The sequence below is a fragment of the Osmerus mordax genome, chromosome 26 (genome assembly GCF_038355195.1).
Source record: "Osmerus mordax isolate fOsmMor3 chromosome 26, fOsmMor3.pri, whole genome shotgun sequence".
NCBI classification, from domain to species: Eukaryota; Metazoa; Chordata; class Actinopteri; order Osmeriformes; family Osmeridae; genus Osmerus; species Osmerus mordax.
The window spans coordinates 514,346-533,873 of NC_090075.1; the positions used below are offsets into that span (position 1 = coordinate 514,346).

Below are 19,528 nucleotides of genomic sequence, written 5' to 3' on the forward strand. Positions count from 1 at the left end.
GGTCTCTCGAATCCATCTTAGATCCGAGCTGCCACTTGCAGTTTCTAAACTTGATGAGTACTTGATGAGGACTCTACTGTACTCTATTGTACTCTATTGTGCTCTGCTTTACTCAACTCTGTTTTAGGCTTCTCTGTTCTCCTCTCCTTTCACTGTGTGAAAAAAAGTTTTGAAAGGTTGAAAAAAAACAAAAACAAAAAAACAAAGGTATGTTATGGATGATACAAAGGAAGTTAGCGATGTGGACAAGACTGAGAATAGAGACATTCTGGATAAAACCATGGCCATGAGGGAGATGTTCGCCATCAAAAAAGAAAAGGTGTAGTCAGTACCTACTTTGACCAGAGTCTTTTTAAACATTTATCTATAGTATCTATACTTCTACTTGAGTGAAGGATGTGTGTAGTTTTGCATATGTGCCCAGGTGTGACCCCTGGCTGCATGGGAGCACAGCGAGGCGGCTCTGTGCCGGGGAAGCATGTCCACTCTGTTATGGATGAGCTTTTAATGGGAATGTTTGTTTTGCATCTCCAAGCACCACCGCTCATCTCTCCCTGGTTCGCTGGATGCTTGTGGTTCCATCATGGACTGCAGGAGGTCACATGTTCAGATGAAGGAAGGAAACATTTAGGATGTTCTGATTGGGATTTTCTTCTAATAATTGGCAGCAGAAAGATTCAAATTGCATCTCACCGTTAAAATGCTGGTTAGATAAGGGGACTGTACTGTACTGTGAGTGTGTTTGAAAGTTGTCTTGGAGTCGTGGCTGCCTCTAGCGCAGGCTGAATATCCCTCACTGTGGTGCTGATCTGTGCTCTGGATGTCTGTCATTCCACCAGCGTCCACCCTCACCCCTCACCCCTCACCCCTCACCCTCACCCCTCACCCCTCCTCCCTAACTGCTTCACCCCTCACCCTCACCACTTCCCTCATCCATCACCCCTAACTATGTTGGACTACTCACTCACTCCCTCATTCAGGATAGCTTTGCTCTGCATCCTAACCAAACTATCAAGCACCTTGTTTAATGTTTGTGAAAGAACAAACTGCAGCATCTAACCCGTGAAGATCCCGTTATAATGGTCTCCTGTCACCCCCTCGTGGTCACGCGGTCCTCCAGCCTAACACAGCGTCACCAGAGGACACACTGGCATCGCCACCTCACCTCGCCCCCCCACTCCCCTGACCCTCCCCCTCACCTCACCTCCCCCCCTCACCTCCCCCCCTCACCAGGCACAACACAGTATCAGCTCACTACACCCATCTGTATGGGAGGGTGTGTGTATTCACTCTGTTATCAAATGTTATCAAAATAAAACGTTTTATCTTGTGTGAACATAAGAAGGATGCATATTTGAATAATAGTTGTTAAATGTTAAGATTAATCAGTTTAACCCCAGTGACCTCCTGCTCGCCCCGCTGTTTCTCTCCCTCAAGCCCACTAACAAAATGTTGTTTTGTGTTTTCACAGACAGTTTCTTGATTCGGACATGCCTAGGTATATTATTAAAATTTTTATTGACAACCTCTCTCTTTACTCATTCTGGTAGAGTTAGATTCCCTCTCCTCTTCTGTCAACACTTTCTACCTCTTTACCATCTTCACTCCATCTCTGACTGTCTTTCATGTGGACAAATCCCTGCCTCCCACCGTCCGTCCGTCTGTCTGTCTGTGTGTCGTTCCCCTGCTTCCTGCTTCCTGCTTCCCGCTTCCTGCTTCCTGCTGGGTTGTCTTTCCGGGGAGGTGTTCCTCCAGGGCTCCCTCTCCCCTCGCTTCTTTGGTTGCGCGTTTGAGCTGTTGTGAGTCTCGGGCGGGGGTTGAGGGCTGGCTTTGCTTCCTGTAGACTGAGTATGTGTGAGCTGAAGGGGTTGTGGGGCGGCAGTTTCCCTCCTGTTTGCCAGGATCCTCTGGGGCTGCTCCTGTGTACTACAGCTGAGAAGGCTAATACCGTGCTCCACCACCAGATGGCAGTAGAGATTCATCACCACAAAATGCAGTTAAACGTTCCTGGCTTTATCGGAGCTGTGTGTCGAACTGGGACTCAAACAATCAGAAATAGACTCTAACTCCTGTTCTCTCCCTAACTCCTGTTTCTCTGGTAGGAACAGCTTGTGGTTGGCTCCTCGCTGGCAACCTGCTCAGGAACATTAAACAGAGATCCTGGAAGCATTACGTCAGCTCTAGGCCTTTCCTTTCACTCGCTGCTGTTGTGACATCTTTCAAATGTCATTTCTGACTCGGTGAGTCTGGGCCAAACGGCAGAGACGACATGTTTCCTGGCAGAGCAGCACAATGACTTCAGGCTTCCTGGGAAGATGAGGGGGTGTAGGGGGAGAAACTGCTTCTTCCAGGATGTATATTAGAGAGCCTCGGCGCTCTCCTGCTAGGGTGTGTGTGTGTGTGTGTAAGGGTGTGTGTGTGTGTAAGGGTGTGTGTGTGTGTGTAAGGGTGTGTGTGTGTGTAAGGTGTGTGTGAAGGGTGTGTGTGTGTGTAAGGGTGTGTGTGTAAGGGTGTGTGTGTAAGGGTGTGTGTGTAAGGGTGTGTGTGTGTGTAAGGTAGTGTGTGTGTGTAAGGCTGTGTGTGTAAGGGTGTGTGTGTAAGGGTGTGTGTGTGTGTAAGGGTGTGTGTAAGGGTGTGTGTGTAAGGGTGTGTGTGTGTGTAAGGGTGTGTGTGTAAGGGTGTGTGTGTGTGTGTAAGGGTGTGTGTGTAAGGGTGTGTGTGTGTAAGGGTGTGTGTGTAAGGGTGTGTGTGTGTGTGCATGCAGAGTGCTGGGGTCAGTATTCAGGGTGAGGGTTCCTCCTCACATCTTCCCAACACGTGGTCCTCTCCTCCCACGGAGACAGATGTTCTGCTCTGATCACTATGGGATGGAGCTAGTCAGTATTCCTCCACCCTTCCACCCCTCCATCCTCCTCTCCCTCCACCCCTCCATCTCTCCCCCCCTCCTCACCCCCGAGTGACACCAAGTTCTCTTCCCCACTGGGTCATCCCAGTCCAGAACCGAGGGCCTCAACATCTGAACTTGATGAAGCGTCCATCCTCTTCTCTCTCTACAGAAACATTCGTTTCCTCTCACATTTCTTGCTTGGATGAGTTCTTTCAGATTTAAGGCCTTTGCTGGGCGTCCGTCCAGAAGTGAAACTGGTTTCAATGTGTCGTTATTTGCTCAGGAGGAAGGGCAGGACCTCGTATATCAACGTATCATAAAGGAGGATGAGAGGAAGGAGGGGCAGGGCTGTTCTTAAACAGGAACCATGTGCTATTAGCTGCCCCCTCTCCACTGGGAGAACAAGACACAGACAGAGCCAGGAGAACTGCAAACTAGTTTGATCAGTTGTCAGGGTTTACAGTCAACAAGTCGGCATGTTCACTGAAAGGAAAAGAAAGTCCAGGTGATTGTTGTGGTGGTAGTGACTCGTCAGGGCCGTGTGGGAGAGCAGCCTTCTGGGTCACAACTGAGTTCACCAGCACCTCCCTCCTCTTCCCTCTCACTTAAACTGTTGTGCTGCTCTCTCCTCTCTATAGGTATCTGTCATCCCTCTCTCCTCCTCCCCTCATCCCTCTCTCCTCCTCCCCTCATCCCTCTCCTCCTCCCCTCATCCCTCTCTCCTCCTCCCCTCATCCCTCTCCTCCTCCCCTCATCCCTCTCGCCTCCTCCCCTCATCCCTCTCCTCCTCCCCTCATCCCTCTCTCCTCCTCCCCTCATCCCTCTCCTCCTCCCCTCATCCCTCTCTCCTCCTCCCATCATCCCTCTCCTCCTCCCTTCATCCCTCTCCTTCTCCCCTCATCCCTCTCCTTCTCCCCTCATCCCTCTCTCCTCCTCCCCTCATCCCTCTCCTCCTCCCCTCATCCCTCTCTCCTCCTCCCCTCATCCCTCTCTCCTCCTCCCCTCATCCCTCTCCTCCTCCCCTCATCCCTCTCTCTTCCTCCCATCATCCCTCTCCTCCTCCCCTCATCCCTCTCCTTCTCCCCTCATCCCTCTCTCCTCCTCCCCTCATCCCTCTCTCCTCCTCCCCTCATCCCTCTCCTCCTCCCCTCATATCTCTCTCCTCCTCCCCTCATCCCTCTCCTCCTCCCCTCATCCCTCTCTCCTCCTCCCCTCATCCCTCTCACAGCTCCACCCTTCTTTTGTTCTGTGCTGTTCATCATTCCTCTCTCTTCTGTGACGGTCTCACTCCTACAAGTGTTGCATGCGGTTACTGTCAGTCCTCTGAACAGTGTCACTTTATTGTAATATTTTTTGTCTCAAATCAATGTTGTCTCTCAATTATTCTTTGTAAATACTTCAGACACTTAACAGAGATAGTAGGTAGAGTTGGTTGTATATACAGTATTATTGTAGTGTCTCTGTGGGTGAAGATAGGATAAGATCTAGATAGGATCAGATCTAGCCTACTGAAGGTGAGGCTAAAATACCAGTTAGCATTCCTTCTTTGAGACAACATGGCAAAAAATAAAATAATCTTCCAGTGAGTGTATTGAAACTGCACTCTACAGATTACTCTGAGATTATTTTTGGAAAGAGACAGTAAAGGAACTTTCAGACTGACTCAGTGAGGGACTGTAGTATATGAGTCCAGGCCAGAGATGTATTTATATGAAAGTGTAATCTAAGAGACACAGTCTGGAAGGGTCAGATGAGCATTGAGAAGCCTCCTTAACTGTCCTGTGTTGGGCCTCCTGCTCTTCCTCCTCCTTCTCTTCTCCTTCTAACTTCTCTTTCTATTTCTAACCCTCCTCCTCCACTTCCTCCTCTTCCTCCTCTTTGTCTTCCTCCTCTCTCTGTTTCTTCTCCTCTCTTCTAGGACGTTCTATCGTTTCGAGGCAGCCTGGGACAGCTCCATGCACAACTCCCTGCTGCTGAACCGTGTCACCCCTTACGGAGAGAAGATCTACATGACCCTGTCTGCCTACCTGGAGGTAACTTCCCCCTAACCTGACCATGATCCTAACCTGACCATGACCCTAACCTGACCATGACCCTAACCTGACCATGACCCTAACCTGACCATGATCCTAACCTGACCATGACCCTAACCTGACCATGATCCTAACCTGACCATGACCCTAACCTGACCATGATCCTAACCTGACCATGATCCTAACCTGACCATGACCCTAATCCTGACCATGACACTAACCCTCACTCTTTACCTAACCCAACCTGGAGGGAACCTAACCTAACCATGAACCTTACCATTATCCTAATAAAATAAAATATTTGAAACAACACAATTAAAAGTTTTTTGTATCACCCTTTTCATAGTAGTGAGTAATTAAGGGTTAGGATTATGCGTTAGGGAAGTTTCTAATCCGATTCTCCTCATCTGCAGATGGAGAACTGCACTCAGCCCACCGTCATAACCAAAGACTTCTGCATGGTGTTCTACTCCCGCGACGCCAAGCTTCCTGCCTCGCGCTCCCTCAGGAACCTGTTTGGATCTGGGAGCCTGCGGGCCGTGGAGGGGTGAGGCCGCCACCACACACCTCCCTCTGGGGCCGCACACCTCCCTCTGGGGCCGCACACCTCCCTCTGGGGCCGCCACCACACACCTCCCTCTGGGGCCGCACACCTCCCTCTGGGGCCGCACACCTCCCTCTGGGGCCACACACCTCCCTCTGGGGCCGCCCCCACACACCTCCCTCTGGGGCCGCCACCGCACACCTCCCTCTGGGGCCGCACACCTCCCTCTGGGGCCACACACCTCCCTCTGGGGCCACACACCTCCCTCTGGGGCCGCACACCTCCCTCTGGGGCCGCACACCTCCCTCTGGGGCCGCACACCTCCCTCTGGGGCCGCCCCCACACACCTCCCTCTGGGGCCGCACACCTCCCTCTGGGGCCACACACCTCCCTCTGGGGCCGCACACCTCCCTCTGGGGCCGCCCCCACACACCTCCCTCTGGGGCCGCACACCTCCCTCTGGGGCCGCCCCCACACACCTCCCTCTGGGGCCGCACACCTCCCTCTGGGGCCGCCCCCACACACCTCCCTCTGGGGCCGCACACCTCCCTCTGGGGCCGCCCCCACACACCTCCCTCTGGGGCCGCACACCTCCCTCTGGGGCCACACACCTCCCTCTGGGGCCGCACACCTCCCTCTGGGGCCGCCCCCACACACCTCCCTCTGGGGCCGCACACCTCCCTCTGGGGCCGCCCCCACACACCTCCCTCTGGGGCCGCCCCCACACACCTCCCTCTGGGGCCGCCACCGCACACCTCCCTCTGGGGCCGCACACCTCCCTCTGGGGCCGCACACCTCCCTCTGGGGCCGCCCCCACACACCTCCCTCTGGGGCCGCCCCCACACACCTCCCTCTGGGGCCGCACACCTCCCTCTGGGGCCGCCCCCACACACCTCCCTCTGGGGCCGCACACCTCCCTCTGGGGCCACACACCTCCCTCTGGGGCCACACACCTCCCTCTGGGGCCGCCCCCACACACCTCCCTCTGGGGCCGCCACCGCACACCTCCCTCTGGGGCCGCACACCTCCCTCTGGGGCCGCACACCTCCCTCTGGGGCCGCTCTGGCTTTGGTTTCCACTGGAACCGAGCCTAGCCCAGCTAATCTCAATCTCTCGTATTCAGGAGCCGCGTGACTGGCGTGTACGAGGTCAGCTTGTGTCACCTGGCGGACGCAGGAAGTCCAGGTGAGCCTCTGTCCTCCTGCTGTGCAGCGCCACTCTGGTCCTCCCACAGGGACGGCAAAGGGCCAGACTGACCCAGCCATGTGGCATCACAACACTAACCTGCTTTGACAACTGTGCTAGTTAGCAGATCTGGGTGGTTGGAGTCCACTGGCTCAACCTGTGGGTGGGACAAAAAAACACATGGAAAAACCTACTCATAAACACATTTCTAAAGCAGAGTTTTGCCACCCCTGACCCCTGACTCCTGACCCCTGACCCCTGACCCTTCCGTCCTGCGTGTAGGCATGCAGCGGCGGCGGCGGCGGGTGCTGGACACCTCGGTGGCGTACGTCCGCGGGGAGGAGAACCTGGCGGGCTGGAGGCCGCGGAGCGACAGCCTCATCCTGGATCACCAGTGGGAGCTGGAGAAGCTCAGCCTGCTGCAGGAGGTGAGACCACACCTGCTGAGACCCCCACTGGCCACAGCCAGTACTGCAGCTAGACTCCTACTGGACACAACCAGTACTGCAGCTAGTATAAATAGAGAAACAGAACCAGGAATTCAACACTAAAATGTTTCTTGACTAGATACTAAACTATAATCAGTGTTGGTCTATCTGGGTGCTGATGGCGTGTGTGGGTGTGTCGTCAGGTGGAGAAGACCCGCCACTACCTGCTGCTGAGGGAGAAGCTAGAGTCCACCCTCCTGCTGGGCCAGGACTCCCTGCTGGGCATCAGTGAGGAGGCTAGCCCCCAGCCTTCCGACCCCGGCCTCGACCCCGGAGACGACCTCCACAGTGAGAGGCAGAGGGAGCTAGCCACCAAGGTCAGTGGCCGGACCCTCACGATCTGAGTCACAGAACTCTCTATATATATGGACCTCATTGTTATCATCCACCAAACAAAGTAACATTGATCCTTGTTGGATAAGTGATGTTTTCTGAATAATGTGTCTTGTTTGATAGAGTTGTGTTTGTTTGTCCTGATGTCCTTCATGCTTAACTGACTGCCTCTCTTCCTCTGACTTCTTGCCTCTCTCCTGCCTCTCTTCCTCTGTCTTCTTGCCTCTCTCCTGCCTCTCTTCCTCTGTCCTCCTGCCTCTCCCCTGACTCTCTTCCTCTGTCCTCCTGCCTCTCCCCTGCCTCTCTTCCTCTGTCCTCCTGCCTCTCTCCTGCCTCTCCCCTGCCTCTCTTCCTCTGTCCTCCTGCCTCTCTCCTGCCTCTCTTCCTCTGTCCTCCTGCCTCTCTTCCTCTGTCCTCTTGCCTCTCTCCTGCCTCTCTTCCTCTGTCCTGTGCAGTGTCTGAGGCTGCTCAGTCACTCCTTCAACAGAGACTACAGCCACGTATGTGTCAGTGCCAGCGAGAGCAAGGTATGCTGCTTTCTGTAGTATGCTGCTTCCTGTAGTACCCCGCTTCCTGTAATACCCTACTTCCTGTAGCAGCTCAGTCACATCTGTGTGTTTAGTCCTAAACGCTTGTTCGGAGTCTCTGTGTCACACAAACACATAGTTCAGTCATGACCAGACCTCAGTTTGTCTGAGAACACTGGGTGTCGTTACATTGAGGCTAATTCAAGTTTTACAGTGAGATTCTCCAGATTGTGTTTTGAAAGGCGTGTTTATGTGTGTGTGTCCCAGCTCTCTGAGATGTCCGTGACTCTGCTGAGGGAGTCCACCTCGGCCTCGCCTGTGAACACCCTCACCCCTTCCTCCACCTGCCCCTCGCTGGTGGAGGGTTGCTACAGCAACACCGAGCTCAGGTCAGTCTCCTGGCCGTCACGCTCGACCAGTGACACGCAGCAGAGCCCTGCAGCACAGCTAGCTCCTGAACTCAGCCAGGCTGCCGTGTGTGTCCCAGCCCAGCGTACATTCACCAGACACAGCCGGGCCTCTGAAGTAGTCAGGGTTCAGTCAGGTCATACTGGAAGGGTAACTAACCTGGCTGAAGAGTGACAGTTGTTTATTTTCTCCTCCTGCTCCCCTCCCTTCCTCCCCCCTCTCCTCCTCCCCCCTCTCCTCCCACCCCCCCTCTCCTCCTCCAGACCCCCTGCCCCCCGCTCTCGGGCCCCCAGCCCGGACCCCCAGCTGGCAGGGGAGGCCAGGAAGGCCCAGCAGGGGGTGGCGGAGGCCAAGCCCAGGATACGCCGCTTCGTACCGGACATCCAGGAGATCCGCGTCAGGTGAGAAGATCCAGAAGGACCCCTGCCCCCTCCACTGGACGAACAGCAGACCAAACCCAGTCGCGCTGGACTTGTTAGATGTCTCCGGTGTGTTCGAACTTCAGATCCAACACTTAGTGAGCTCGTCTCTGTGGTGTTTCTCCACAGCCCCATCGTGTCTAAGAAGGGCTACCTCCACTTCCTGGAGCCCAACACCAGCGGCTGGGTGAAGCGCTATGTGGTCGTGCGCCGTCCCTACGTCTACATCTACAACTCTGAGCGGGACAGCGTGGAGCGCGCCATCCTCAACCTCTCCTCCGCCCAGGTGGAATACAGCGAGGACCAGCAGGCCATGCTCAAGGTCTTAGAACTTGACAAACGTCACATTTTCTACTGTGTTTATCCCCCTTTTTCATGGTTTTAACGTTCACTTACAATAACATTTAGCGTTTTACATTTGATTAATTTAGCAGAAACTTTTATCCGAAGCAACCTACAAATAGTACAAACACTTTTTTGCCATGAAATATTAATCCATAATTTTGAACATAAAGTATCTCAATCTCACAGTAATGTGCAGTCCCTCTCCGCTCTGATTTGCCATGACAGTACTGAAAGCAGAGAGCCGATGGACGTTGTGATAACCTGTGATAACCTGTGATAACCTTTGTTCCCTCTCAGAGCCCCAACACGTTTGCCGTGTGTACAGAGCACCGAGGCATCCTGCTGCAGGCCAACAATGACAAGGACATGCAGGACTGGCTGTACGCCTTCAACCCCCTGCTGGCCGGGACCATCAGGTAACACACGCTCACATCTCACCTCACAACCGCGCTGGAGGAGAACAGATCTCACTGATGTCTGCGTCAACTTGAAATGTCCTGTTTTTATAACCAATGATTCCTTCACATATGTAATGAATAATTTACAGTGAAGTTTTTCATGATTCGTTCATATTGAATCCTTAATTGAGTCTCTCAATCTCTGATTGGTTCTCCATCAGATCAAAGCTGTCCAGAAGAAGAGCAGGGCTGAGCAGGATGTGATCGTCAGCAGAACGCATCCTCAGAGAAGATCTGGAACACAGAGACTGACCTGTACTGTACATAGATCTCTGACACTGTACCTAGTTAACGTTCCCAACACCCCCTCCCAACCCTAACCCACACACCACACCCCGCACACGCTCAGTTGATCACCAGGGTGCAGGGCACCAGTTTCCTCCTGGCTGGAACGCCACAGTTGTTGTGTCGGATTTGTGCTGCGATGTGACAGGCTATAGCTACCAGACATCCCCACAAGAGAAACAGATAGAATGAAAGAAAGAGAGGGAGAGAAAAAGAGAGAGAAATGGAGGAATAATTAGGTGTTCCTTGTTTAAAAAAGGCTAAACATAGTAAACCGTAATGTAGATGTCAAGAACACATTTAGCTTGAAACTAGCTTGAAATCTCCTCAGAGAACAAAAACAAACAAACCATGATAGTAAAATGTAAAGAGTAAATAAATGTCAACATGAATCACATTAATACATTTTCACGTCTACTGAACAGATAGATGGTTTTTGGATCACAATGCTGCTCTTATGATCCTATACACTTATATTGGACTGCTGCACAAAGCTACGTTAAACAGGTCCATTCAAACACATCTTGTTGAGATAGCTTTAGCTTGGCTGGTAATCAGTGCTGTAGACAGTCTCTCTAGTCTCTCATCTCTACGGCAGTCTCAGCTGTTGGCTAGCGAGCCCTGGAGCTCATCTAACAGTACTGATACAATAATCCTGCGGCCATCTTGAGTTGCTATGAGTGGTCAATCCTTGCAGCCATGGCAACATGACCGAGAAAGGCAGGTGTCAAACGGTCACACAACCCTCTGGCGTTTTGGTGAAGCCAGTTCCTGCTACTTCCTCCTGTAGCTGCCTGGGAGTTGTAGTTTTGACCGCTGTAGTTCTGACCACTTCCTGTAATCTGCTATCAGACTAACATTTCTGAAGATCCTCCGAAATTTTATCCTTACCGTCTTTCCTGACTTTCCTTTTTATTAAGATGTGAGATATTTACATATTCAGCTGAGTCGTTATTTATTTCTGCATGTATTTATTTACATAGACAGTTATATTTCTATGGTAGTACAGTGCAATTTCTGCACATGGCACTTTTTACTATGAGTTCCTTAAACGTTTTGATAAACATGACCTGGACCCCCCCTACCAACCCATGACTGTGGTAAAGCCCCCAAAACACCACAACAACAACGTCAACTTACACAGGGCCAGCTTTTCCTGATGCTGAATATTACTTGAATTCTGTCATTACTTATATATAATCTGAGTAGTTGTACCTGAGCTTCGAGGCACTGTTACCTGTGATGGGATGTGTGACTGGGACAGCTAGAGTACTAAGTCAGCAGGGTTCTTACATGATGGACAGAAAAACATGTAAAACAGAGTCTGTTTGTAGCACACAAGACAAAACTAAGTTTGTACATTGATATTAATGTAGTGCCTCTCTTTTCAACATACACCATCAGCATCAGATCATTTGATTCTACTTCATTATCATGCTGCTGTTGTCATGGATACTTCCCCTGTCTCCCAGTCCTACTGAATCATACATGACTCTGCATCATACATGACTGTCTTCTGATTACCTTCAACTGTGCGTGTGAGCGTGTGCGTATGTTTGTGTGTGCACAAGCAAATATACTGTATTTCAAGCCAGACTGTACAGTAAATGTTATACACCTAGTATGATCCCATACAGTACGGTATTTTCTAAACAAATCTAGTGATAGTATAAATATTGGTTTCTTCAGAAACCTACTAATATTGAATTACTGACAACCGACTTACGGACTGCTGTCTCCCAGACACCGCCTGTGTATTCCTGGAATGTAAGCAGGAAGCCTTGTCTTTAGGAGGGAAGCTCACCCTAGACTTGTCATGTCAGTTTAGACACTCCCTGGATGCTTTCTGACCACTGTGATCTGGACAGTACCACAGCTCTCACCTTCTAGAGAAAGAGAGGCATTTTCAAGGCTGATTTTATTGATGGTTTGACAGAAAAACTGGATAAGCAGAGAGCCCTTGTAAGGCTCATCCCTCACCACCAGTCCCATGACATGACCCGAGTGTCAGAGAGCAAGGACGATAAGGCGTGTCGGGTTGACAAGATGATGCAGAACCTGCCAAACACCTCTGTGCTCCAGCTGTCCCTGACGCTCAGCTGGGATGTACTGGAGCGTTTGCTCGTGTGACCGCAGGCATGATTAACGGTGCACAGTGTATGTTATGTACACAGGCTGAACAACATGCCCCATGACCACGGCTTATCCAGGTGTTCACAGTTCTTCACTGGTGTCTAAGCTGAGCGCTCTCCCAGGAACAAGGCCTGTCGGTGGGGAGTGCTCTCCCAGGAACAAGGGCTGTCACTGCGCCAGGACTCTGTCACATTCCCCCTACTGCTGGTTCGCTTAGAGATTCAGAAAGCAGATTGGATAAATGACTCGGGTGACTTCAGCCTGGTGGGTTTATGAGCGTGTCCTAGGCCGGCCAACCTAGACAGCATGCTCAGACACGGAGGGTTGGGATGAAATAACCCTTAGGGGAGTTAAGGCACGATTGTAAATCTCCATCAAACAAAAAGCCTACTGAAACATTAACCTAATGTCTGTCCAGGCACCATGTAAACAGTGTGTGCTGCTCTGTCAAGACTAAGGGATGGCTGGGAATCATTTGAAATATTTACAGCACTTCTGAGCAATGCTTACTACAGTAAAACATCCATACCTGAGCATATACCTGTTTGACAGTGCTCTGTGTGTTGTGGGAAGCTGTGGATATTAGGCTGAACATGAATGAACATGGATCACTGGTTCAAAACCTCCAATCTTCATGTATTGTAAAACCACTAAGTGATATTGGATAAAAAAGGAACAACGTTGTATTTGCATACAGCTATTGTGTGTTTTGAAACTATTATAATTCTCATGGAGTGGAAGCTGTAGGATATTACAGTTGAGGTGATGTTATAAGGAACATCATATACAGTATCAAAGACATGTCTGGCTCAGTTTGCTCATGGTCTGTGTGTGTGTTCGTGTGTGTGTTCGTGTGTGTATTCTGCTGTATGTAAGTCTTTGTGATGTGGTATCTCGCCATGCAGGCAGTTTTGATGCTTGGCTGTAGTTTTTGTTTTCAGCTGAAAAATGGGACGCTAGCTTTGTTATTTGAGGAGAAACACCTTGAGGTGCACTGTGTGTATCAGGCATTGTCTGATCTCTGAACATCTGTCTCGTTTGACTGTCTGCCTACCAAAGTTCCTCTGGTGCAACACAGAACAAATACACTGAATGTAACAGAAACAAACTATCAAACTTATTGCTATATTGGATTGTCGATTGAAAAACCTATTTAACTGGTTTGGGTGCTGGATACAGTCAATAACTCTAATAAGACTATTTGTAAGAAGTAGTATTTAATTTAGCCCCCGTAGACATTTTTACACAGTGTTAGTGTTCAGTATATTACTATCACTGTTCCTCTGGCCACAGCGTCCTTCACTAAACCCTGACAGCCTTGCAAAGCAGAACCTTTTCTAACCCTCTGTTTGCATTTGTGTGCTTCCATATTTAACCAGAACTGTTTGTCCTTAGCTCTGTCGAACTCCACACATAATACTTTTTTTCTATTTTTTTCATGTTCATTTGCATTGTATATAGACGATTGCTGTGAAAGATGTATTATAAAGCCGTAACCCGTTTATACCATCTTAAATGGGCAGTAGTTCAATCAATGTCTCTATTTGAGTGTTGGAGTTAAGCGTCAAATGTTTGTGTACACTAAACACATTGTCAGATATGAAATAAACGTGAAACATTATGCAACACTATCAATGTCTGCCAGTTTGTTTCTTTGCTTCTTGCATGACTAGAGGGAACTACTGATTTGGAACGGCACAGAACTGTAAGGGTTAACAGAGACACTGCAACATGGCACTTCCGGTTCCAGAAGCGTCAGTGTTGAACTAAAAGGTCCACATGTTTTATACGATAAATAATGAATCCCGATTCACATCGCTTTGTCTCAACGCGGCCGGTCGACAGGTCGATCCTCAGTGCTAAGATATCAAGGAACGTCAATATATGTATATCATTGTTTACCATCATAGATAGCCGTTGTTGGCTGTGGGTCTTACCTGTATCATAACGACTCAAACATCTGCTACACTGGTGTTTCGAATCGGCGGCACCAAACTGGTGCACCGCGAGATGACCCGACAAACGTAAATAAGTGTCATCGAAGCTACCATTTCGAAAGCTGGTTAGCAAATCATTGACAAGCTTTCTTCCAGCCACTTTCGCGTCTCCAAGGTTAGACAGTCGTAAACTTGAAGTGTCTGTTTTTATTGTTATACTGATGTTGGTTAAAAAAAAGCATCATTTTCGCTAAACAGCCTGTTTGAGGACATGAGTAAACTGATTTGCAAGCACCCGCTACACAGTTAACGTTAGCTAGTAAACTGTGTCCATGGATGGACACGCACAATATTTTAGCTAGCTAGCTATTATTGGCTAGGTAGGAACTACTGTACTGTGCTGTTGTTACTTTGGTCATGTTCAGCTAGGCATTACCTACGTTTATTTTGTCTCACGCTCACTCAGTCACAGTGTAGCTCATAACTTAAACCAGTTAGCTATCTAACTTTCTTTGCTACACATTCTCTGTAACAAAATCAGCAATTGTGTTTGTGACTTTTTTCAATAGTTTATGATGACTGACCCGGGCGCGAGCTGCAATAAAGGCCACCACCATCATCATCATCATCATCATCATCACGCATATCATGACCATACACTGGATCATCCGTCAGATGTTGATAGGTTTGACCAAATTAATCCACATTTGTAAACAACTCAGTCGTTTGCATATTTGATCAGAAACGTTTACTAACGCTAACTCTGGCTTATTCTTGTCCGTTTTCTTTACCGGTGTCATCACCCGTTCCAATAACCATCATCATGCAGGATTTACATGGACTACAACGCCACCACCCCTTGCGAACCTGAGGTGGTCCAGGCCATCTCTGATGCGCTTCTGGAGGCGTGGGGGAACCCCAGTAGCGGCTACGCTGCCGGTAAGAAGCAGGTTGTGATACCTAGCTTCTGTCCAGTCCTGTTGATATAGCAGGTCTATGGAAGCAAATCAGTGAAATCATGTTTTGTTTTGCATTAAATACTTAATATTGACATTTAAACACCACCAAATGTGTTGGTTTTGAATTCACCTCTTTAAAATGTAAATATAAATGAATTTCAATGTTAAAAAAAATGACTCAAAGATTGGTTAAATCGGTTAATCGCTGCATCCCTCTTTACTAGGTCCAGGTGTTCATTTCAGAGCCCTGCCTGACTAGTTTGATGTGATCCACATCTTGGTTTCTCGCCCCAGGTGTAAAAGCCAGGCAGATTATCAACCAGGCCAGAGCGGACGTGGCCCGCATGGTGGGCGGGAACACAGAGGACATCATCTTCACCTCGGGAGGAACTGAGGTGTGCAAGACACAGCTTCACTCACTATAACATTATCATTTATTCACTCTGTTCTTATCTGTTATTTCTTCAGTCCAGCGTGTCCTGTGCAGTGCAGCGTTGGGTTTTACTCGGTCAGTGACGTGTGATCCTCTCACCTCGCAGGCCAACAACCTGGTGTTCCACACGGCGGTGGAGCACTTCAACAGGAGCTGCAGGGAGGAGGAGCTGTCTGTGGGGGGGAGACGGCCCCTCAACGGGGCCCCAGACATCCCCCACATCATCACCTCCAGCGTGGAGCACGACTCGGTGACCCTGATCGCCAACCACCTGCAGAAGGAGGGGAGGGCAGGTGGGTCGATGCCTACTGTGTTGTAACTGTTCAGGCTGGACACAAACCCTCGGTTTATGAAAGTTGTAACACCAGTGGTTGTAGCTGCCGAAAATAACACTTGAGATACTTTGTCTTGTACTTTACATGTTCAAGTTGTCCTTTCTGAATCCCTGACGGTCGCTCTAAAGTCCTCGCTTGGTTTTTGCCACAGATGTGACGTTTGTGCCCGTCTCCAAGGTGACGGCCCAGGTGGAGGTGGAGGCTGTCATGGCCGCTGTGCGTCCCTCCACCTGCCTCATCTCCGTCATGATGGCCAACAACGAGACGGGGGTCCTGATGGTGAGACCAGACAGGGGAGACCGGACAGGGGAGACCGGACAGGGGAGACCGGACAGGGGAGACCGGACAGGGGAGACCGGACAGGGGAGACCGGACAGGGGAGACCGGACAGGAGAGACCAGACAGGAGAGACCAGACAGGAGAGACCAGACAGGGGAGGCCAGACAGGGCCTTGATCAGCCTTCCTGTAAAGTAAAATGACCAGGAGGATGAATGTGATTGGTTGAAACGGGTTGTAGGATTTGGGTTACCAGGAAGCCGCAGTGTTCATCCAAGCTCAGGTTAGAACACCAGTTCCTCTGCTCAGTGTGCAGCATCAGAACAACAACAGGGGTCTTGATTGTGAGAGGAGCAGGATTATATAACATAAATAAAACTAAAACATAATCTGTTCATGTATGACCATATTAACCCCGCCCCTCCTCCCCAGCCAATCAGAGAGCTTGGTCAGAAGGTACGCGCCCTCAACAAGCAACGGCACCAGTATCCCAGAATCCTTCTGCACACGGACGCAGCCCAGGCTATAGGAAAGGTGCCTGTGGACGCCCGCGACCTGGAAGTGGATTACCTCACCATCGTGGGTCACAAGGTCAGCAGGTCTCATTGGCTGTGTGAGGATGACATCAGAGCACAGAAAGCGCTGTCTCTTTAAGACTGGCTCCCACTCCGCTGCTCGTCAGCCATGTTTAACCAGATATTCGATTCAGACGCTGTGATTGGCGGATGTAACCCCAGGAGGGCTGGTGTCTGTTGCAGTTCTACGGCCCCCGGATTGGAGCCCTGTATGTGAACGGTCCCGGGAGCTCCGCCCCGCTGTACCCCCTGCTGTTTGGAGGAGGCCAGGAGAGAAACTTCAGACCAGGGTACCGTTCATGCCAGCTTGAGCCTCTTATGTTTAATCATTCATCAGCTGCCATGTACATCTAACACAACGTAGACCAGCTATCACATACAGTACTCCTGCAACATAGACCAGCTATGGTGCCAGACTTTTACTACCATACTTTTACCATCGTAACAGCTTAGAACAGCTACCATCCATGTATACAGCAAGCTGAGGGTTTAGAATGAGCAGCAGAGGAGACTGGAATGTCTCACTGGGTCTTGAAGGACTCTTGTTTTCTCTTCCAGAACTGAGAACACAGCGATGATCGCTGGCCTGGGAAAGGTAGGTCCTCCGCTGTAGGGAGCTCCTCCTGGCCTGGCTGCCCAGGGTCTAGCTAGTAACACGCCAAGCTGAAGGGGTCTGTAGTGCTGCATGTTGGACATGCTTGGAGGCTAAGCTGTGTTGTTGGGTTGTCAGGCTGCAGAGCTGGTGAACTCCAACCTGCCTGGATACCGCAGCCACATGCTCAGCACCAGACTCCACATGGAGCAGAGACTCAAGGTGAGACACTCATGACATCATTTCCTGTTAGCCTCGTACATCATTTCCTGTCTGCCTCGTACATCATTTCCTGTTAGCCTCAGGTTGAATTGACATCCAGTTTGTGTGACCAGGCTGTGTTTGTGTGGCCAGGCTGTGTTTGGGGACAGCAAGCTCCGTTTCAACAGCCTCTTCCCCGGCTCCGAGTGTCTTCCCAACACGTGTAACGTTTCCATCCTGGGCCCTGGATTGGAGGGTGAGTCGGGTCATGACCCCAACCTTGCTTCCTGTATTGTGATTGGTGTGTTTCAGTGTCCTCCAGCCCCGCTCCCAGTCTGGTCCCAGGGAGGTCGTGACCTGCCCCAGCAGGGCAGCTTGTAAACAACTAGCTCTGAATTATTTATACCTGTCCCCTCTCTCCTCTCCCTCCCCCCCTCCCTCCTCTCCCTCCCCCCCCCCTCTCCTCCCCCCCTCTCTCCCCCCCTCCTCTCCCTCCCTTTCTCCCTCCTCTCCTCTCCCTCCATCCTCTCCCTCCCTCCTCCCCCCCTCCTCTCCCTCCCTTTCTCCCTCCTCTCCTCTCCCTCCATCCTCTCCCCCCCTCCTCTCCCTCCCTTTCTCCCTCCCCTCCCTCCCCTCCCCCCCTCCTCTCCCTCCCCCCAGGTAGGAAGGTGTTATCCAGCTGTAAGAGGCTGCTCGCCAGTGTGGGAGCTGCATGTCACACAAACAGAGGAGACGGGTGAGAGGACATAACCACTACCTTCCCAGTATAACATCCTCCCGGCCTCACCGGCATTACTCTATATCACCACACCATCATAACCTGTGTCTCCCTATATCCTGCTGTGTCTGTGTGTGGCATGTGTGTGTGTGGCTGTGTGTGTGTGTGTGTGGTTGTGTGTGTGGTGTGTGTGTGTGTGGCGTGTGGTGTGTGTGTGGCTGTGTGTGTGGCGTGTGTGTGTGTGTGTGTGGTTGTGTGTGTGGTGTGTGTGTGTGTGTGTGGTGTGTGTGTGTGTGTGTGGTTGTGTGTGTGGTGTGTGTGTGTGTGTGTGTGGTTGTGTGTGTGGTGTGTGTGTGTGGGGCGTGTGGTGTGGTTGTGGCTGTGTGGTGTGTGTGTGGTTGTGGCTGTGTGTGTGTGTGGCTGTGTGTGGTGTGTGTGGCGTGTGGTGTGTGTGTGGCGTGTGTGTGTTCAGGCCCTCCCACATCCTGCTGAGTTGTGGCGTTCCTCCAGAGGTGGCGTCCAACGCCGTGCGCCTGAGCGTGGGAAGAAACACGTCGAGGGAGGAAGTGGAGCAGGCGGTGCAGGACCTGAGGGCTGCCGTGACAACGCTGGAGCTGGCCTCCATGTTGGAATGACGACTTCACTGTCACACGTGCTGCAGAGAGCAGATGAGGAGCGCTTGTTTTGCTTCCCTGTTGGCGGTTACGGGTCTGATCCATGGGTTACTGTGCTGGGGTGAGGCTAATCTCTCATGCCCAAGAATCTACCAGTATTTCCAATAGTAATGGAGCCATACTGTATATACAGTAGTTACATACCTAGACATTGTGTAAGCAAGGTCACAGTGCAGGCCATCTGCACTTCCATGAATACAATTATAAGGAAGCATTTATCTAAACACTTTTTTGAGTTTTCATGACCTGAAGTGCATTCCAGGTGTGCACTTGAGTGAATCAATTATTTAAACATAAATAATTTTAAATTAATGACATTCCTCTGTGAAGGATGTTGAGATGTGTACCTTGTGACAGCTGTTCAGGAAAACATGGTACTCATGACGGCTGGAAACAGCCTTGCTGCTGCTTGACTGATGTGGGCGGAGGGATGGTGGTTCAGAGCGCTCGTCACCTGCATCGTCACGGCCTCTGAATAACCCAGGACGTGTAACTGAGGACTTTATACAGAAGGAAACATGTTGATCTGATCTACTGTAATAAAATATGTAGTGGCATTTCCCTTTTGTTTTACTGTCATTCATGTGTTAAAGAGCGACTTGTCTTAATCCCAGGTGAGTTGTAATCTCCCGGATTATACCTAATGACCATTCCCTTTGCCCTTAAGAGATCAAGATGAATAAAAAAAAAAAGCTGTTAATATATCTCGCTGGCTGTGATCCTCAGCGGCTGGCTGCGGCCGTCTCCCATTACTCTGGTTTCCGTGGCGACTTTGGCCTGGT

At 50.6% G+C, this 19,528-nt stretch overlaps 3 protein-coding genes across 6 annotated transcripts in view; all 3 read left to right on the plus strand.

Moving 5' to 3' along the window:
* LOC136935838 (kinesin-like protein KIF1A) overlaps window positions 1–13,650 on the plus strand; it is a 26,125-nt gene extending 12,475 nt beyond the window's left edge. Inside the window, exons 19-29 of one of the 3 annotated variants that reach the window (XM_067229494.1) lie at window positions 4,806–4,920; window positions 5,334–5,467; window positions 6,588–6,649; window positions 6,932–7,077; window positions 7,281–7,454; window positions 7,926–7,997; window positions 8,265–8,386; window positions 8,669–8,806; window positions 8,954–9,146; window positions 9,467–9,585; window positions 9,789–13,650. In XM_067229494.1, coding sequence (XP_067085595.1) covers window positions 4,806–4,920; window positions 5,334–5,467; window positions 6,588–6,649; window positions 6,932–7,077; window positions 7,281–7,454; window positions 7,926–7,997; window positions 8,265–8,386; window positions 8,669–8,806; window positions 8,954–9,146; window positions 9,467–9,585; window positions 9,789–9,831 — 1,318 coding nt within the window. In that variant the 3' untranslated portion in view covers window positions 9,832–13,650. The remainder of the gene's footprint in view (window positions 1–4,805; window positions 4,921–5,333; window positions 5,468–6,587; window positions 6,650–6,931; window positions 7,078–7,280; window positions 7,455–7,925; window positions 7,998–8,264; window positions 8,387–8,668; window positions 8,807–8,953; window positions 9,147–9,466; window positions 9,586–9,788) is intronic. The other 2 variants (XM_067229495.1, XM_067229496.1) reach the window with 2 other exon arrangements.
* The window catches only part of ryk (receptor like tyrosine kinase), a 120,742-nt gene that overhangs the window by 13,639 nt on the left and 87,575 nt on the right, over window positions 1–19,528 (plus strand). The window lies entirely within an intron of this gene.
* scly (selenocysteine lyase) lies at window positions 13,849–19,488 on the plus strand. 2 transcript variants are annotated; one of them, XR_010875000.1, is made up of 13 exons: window positions 13,849–14,157; window positions 14,552–14,667; window positions 14,812–14,921; window positions 15,236–15,336; window positions 15,481–15,667; window positions 15,861–15,988; window positions 16,419–16,577; window positions 16,745–16,851; window positions 17,120–17,156; window positions 17,292–17,375; window positions 17,489–17,610; window positions 18,015–18,090; window positions 18,545–18,593. XR_010875000.1 is itself a non-coding variant. In XM_067229502.1 (13 exons), exons 2-13 carry the CDS (start codon window positions 14,555–14,557, stop codon window positions 18,705–18,707), a joined length of 1,368 nt encoding a protein of 455 aa, XP_067085603.1. In that variant the 5' UTR covers window positions 13,849–14,157; window positions 14,552–14,554; the 3' UTR covers window positions 18,708–19,488. The 2 variants fall into 2 exon arrangements, 1 of the variants encoding a protein (XP_067085603.1); XM_067229502.1 differs by having other exon boundaries at window positions 17,508–17,610; window positions 18,545–19,488.

Excerpts from the sequence above, each read along its gene's own strand:
- scly (XM_067229502.1), top strand. The coding sequence starts at position 14,555 with ATGATGACTGACCCGGGCGCGAGCTGCAATAAAGGCCACCACCATCAT. Across the intron at positions 17,157-17,291 it reads TGATCGCTGGCCTGGGAAAG|GCTGCAGAGCTGGTGAACTC; the intron begins GTAGGTCCTCCG and ends TTGGGTTGTCAG. Across the intron at positions 17,611-18,014 it reads CCTGGGCCCTGGATTGGAGG|GTAGGAAGGTGTTATCCAGC; the intron begins GTGAGTCGGGTC and ends CCCTCCCCCCAG.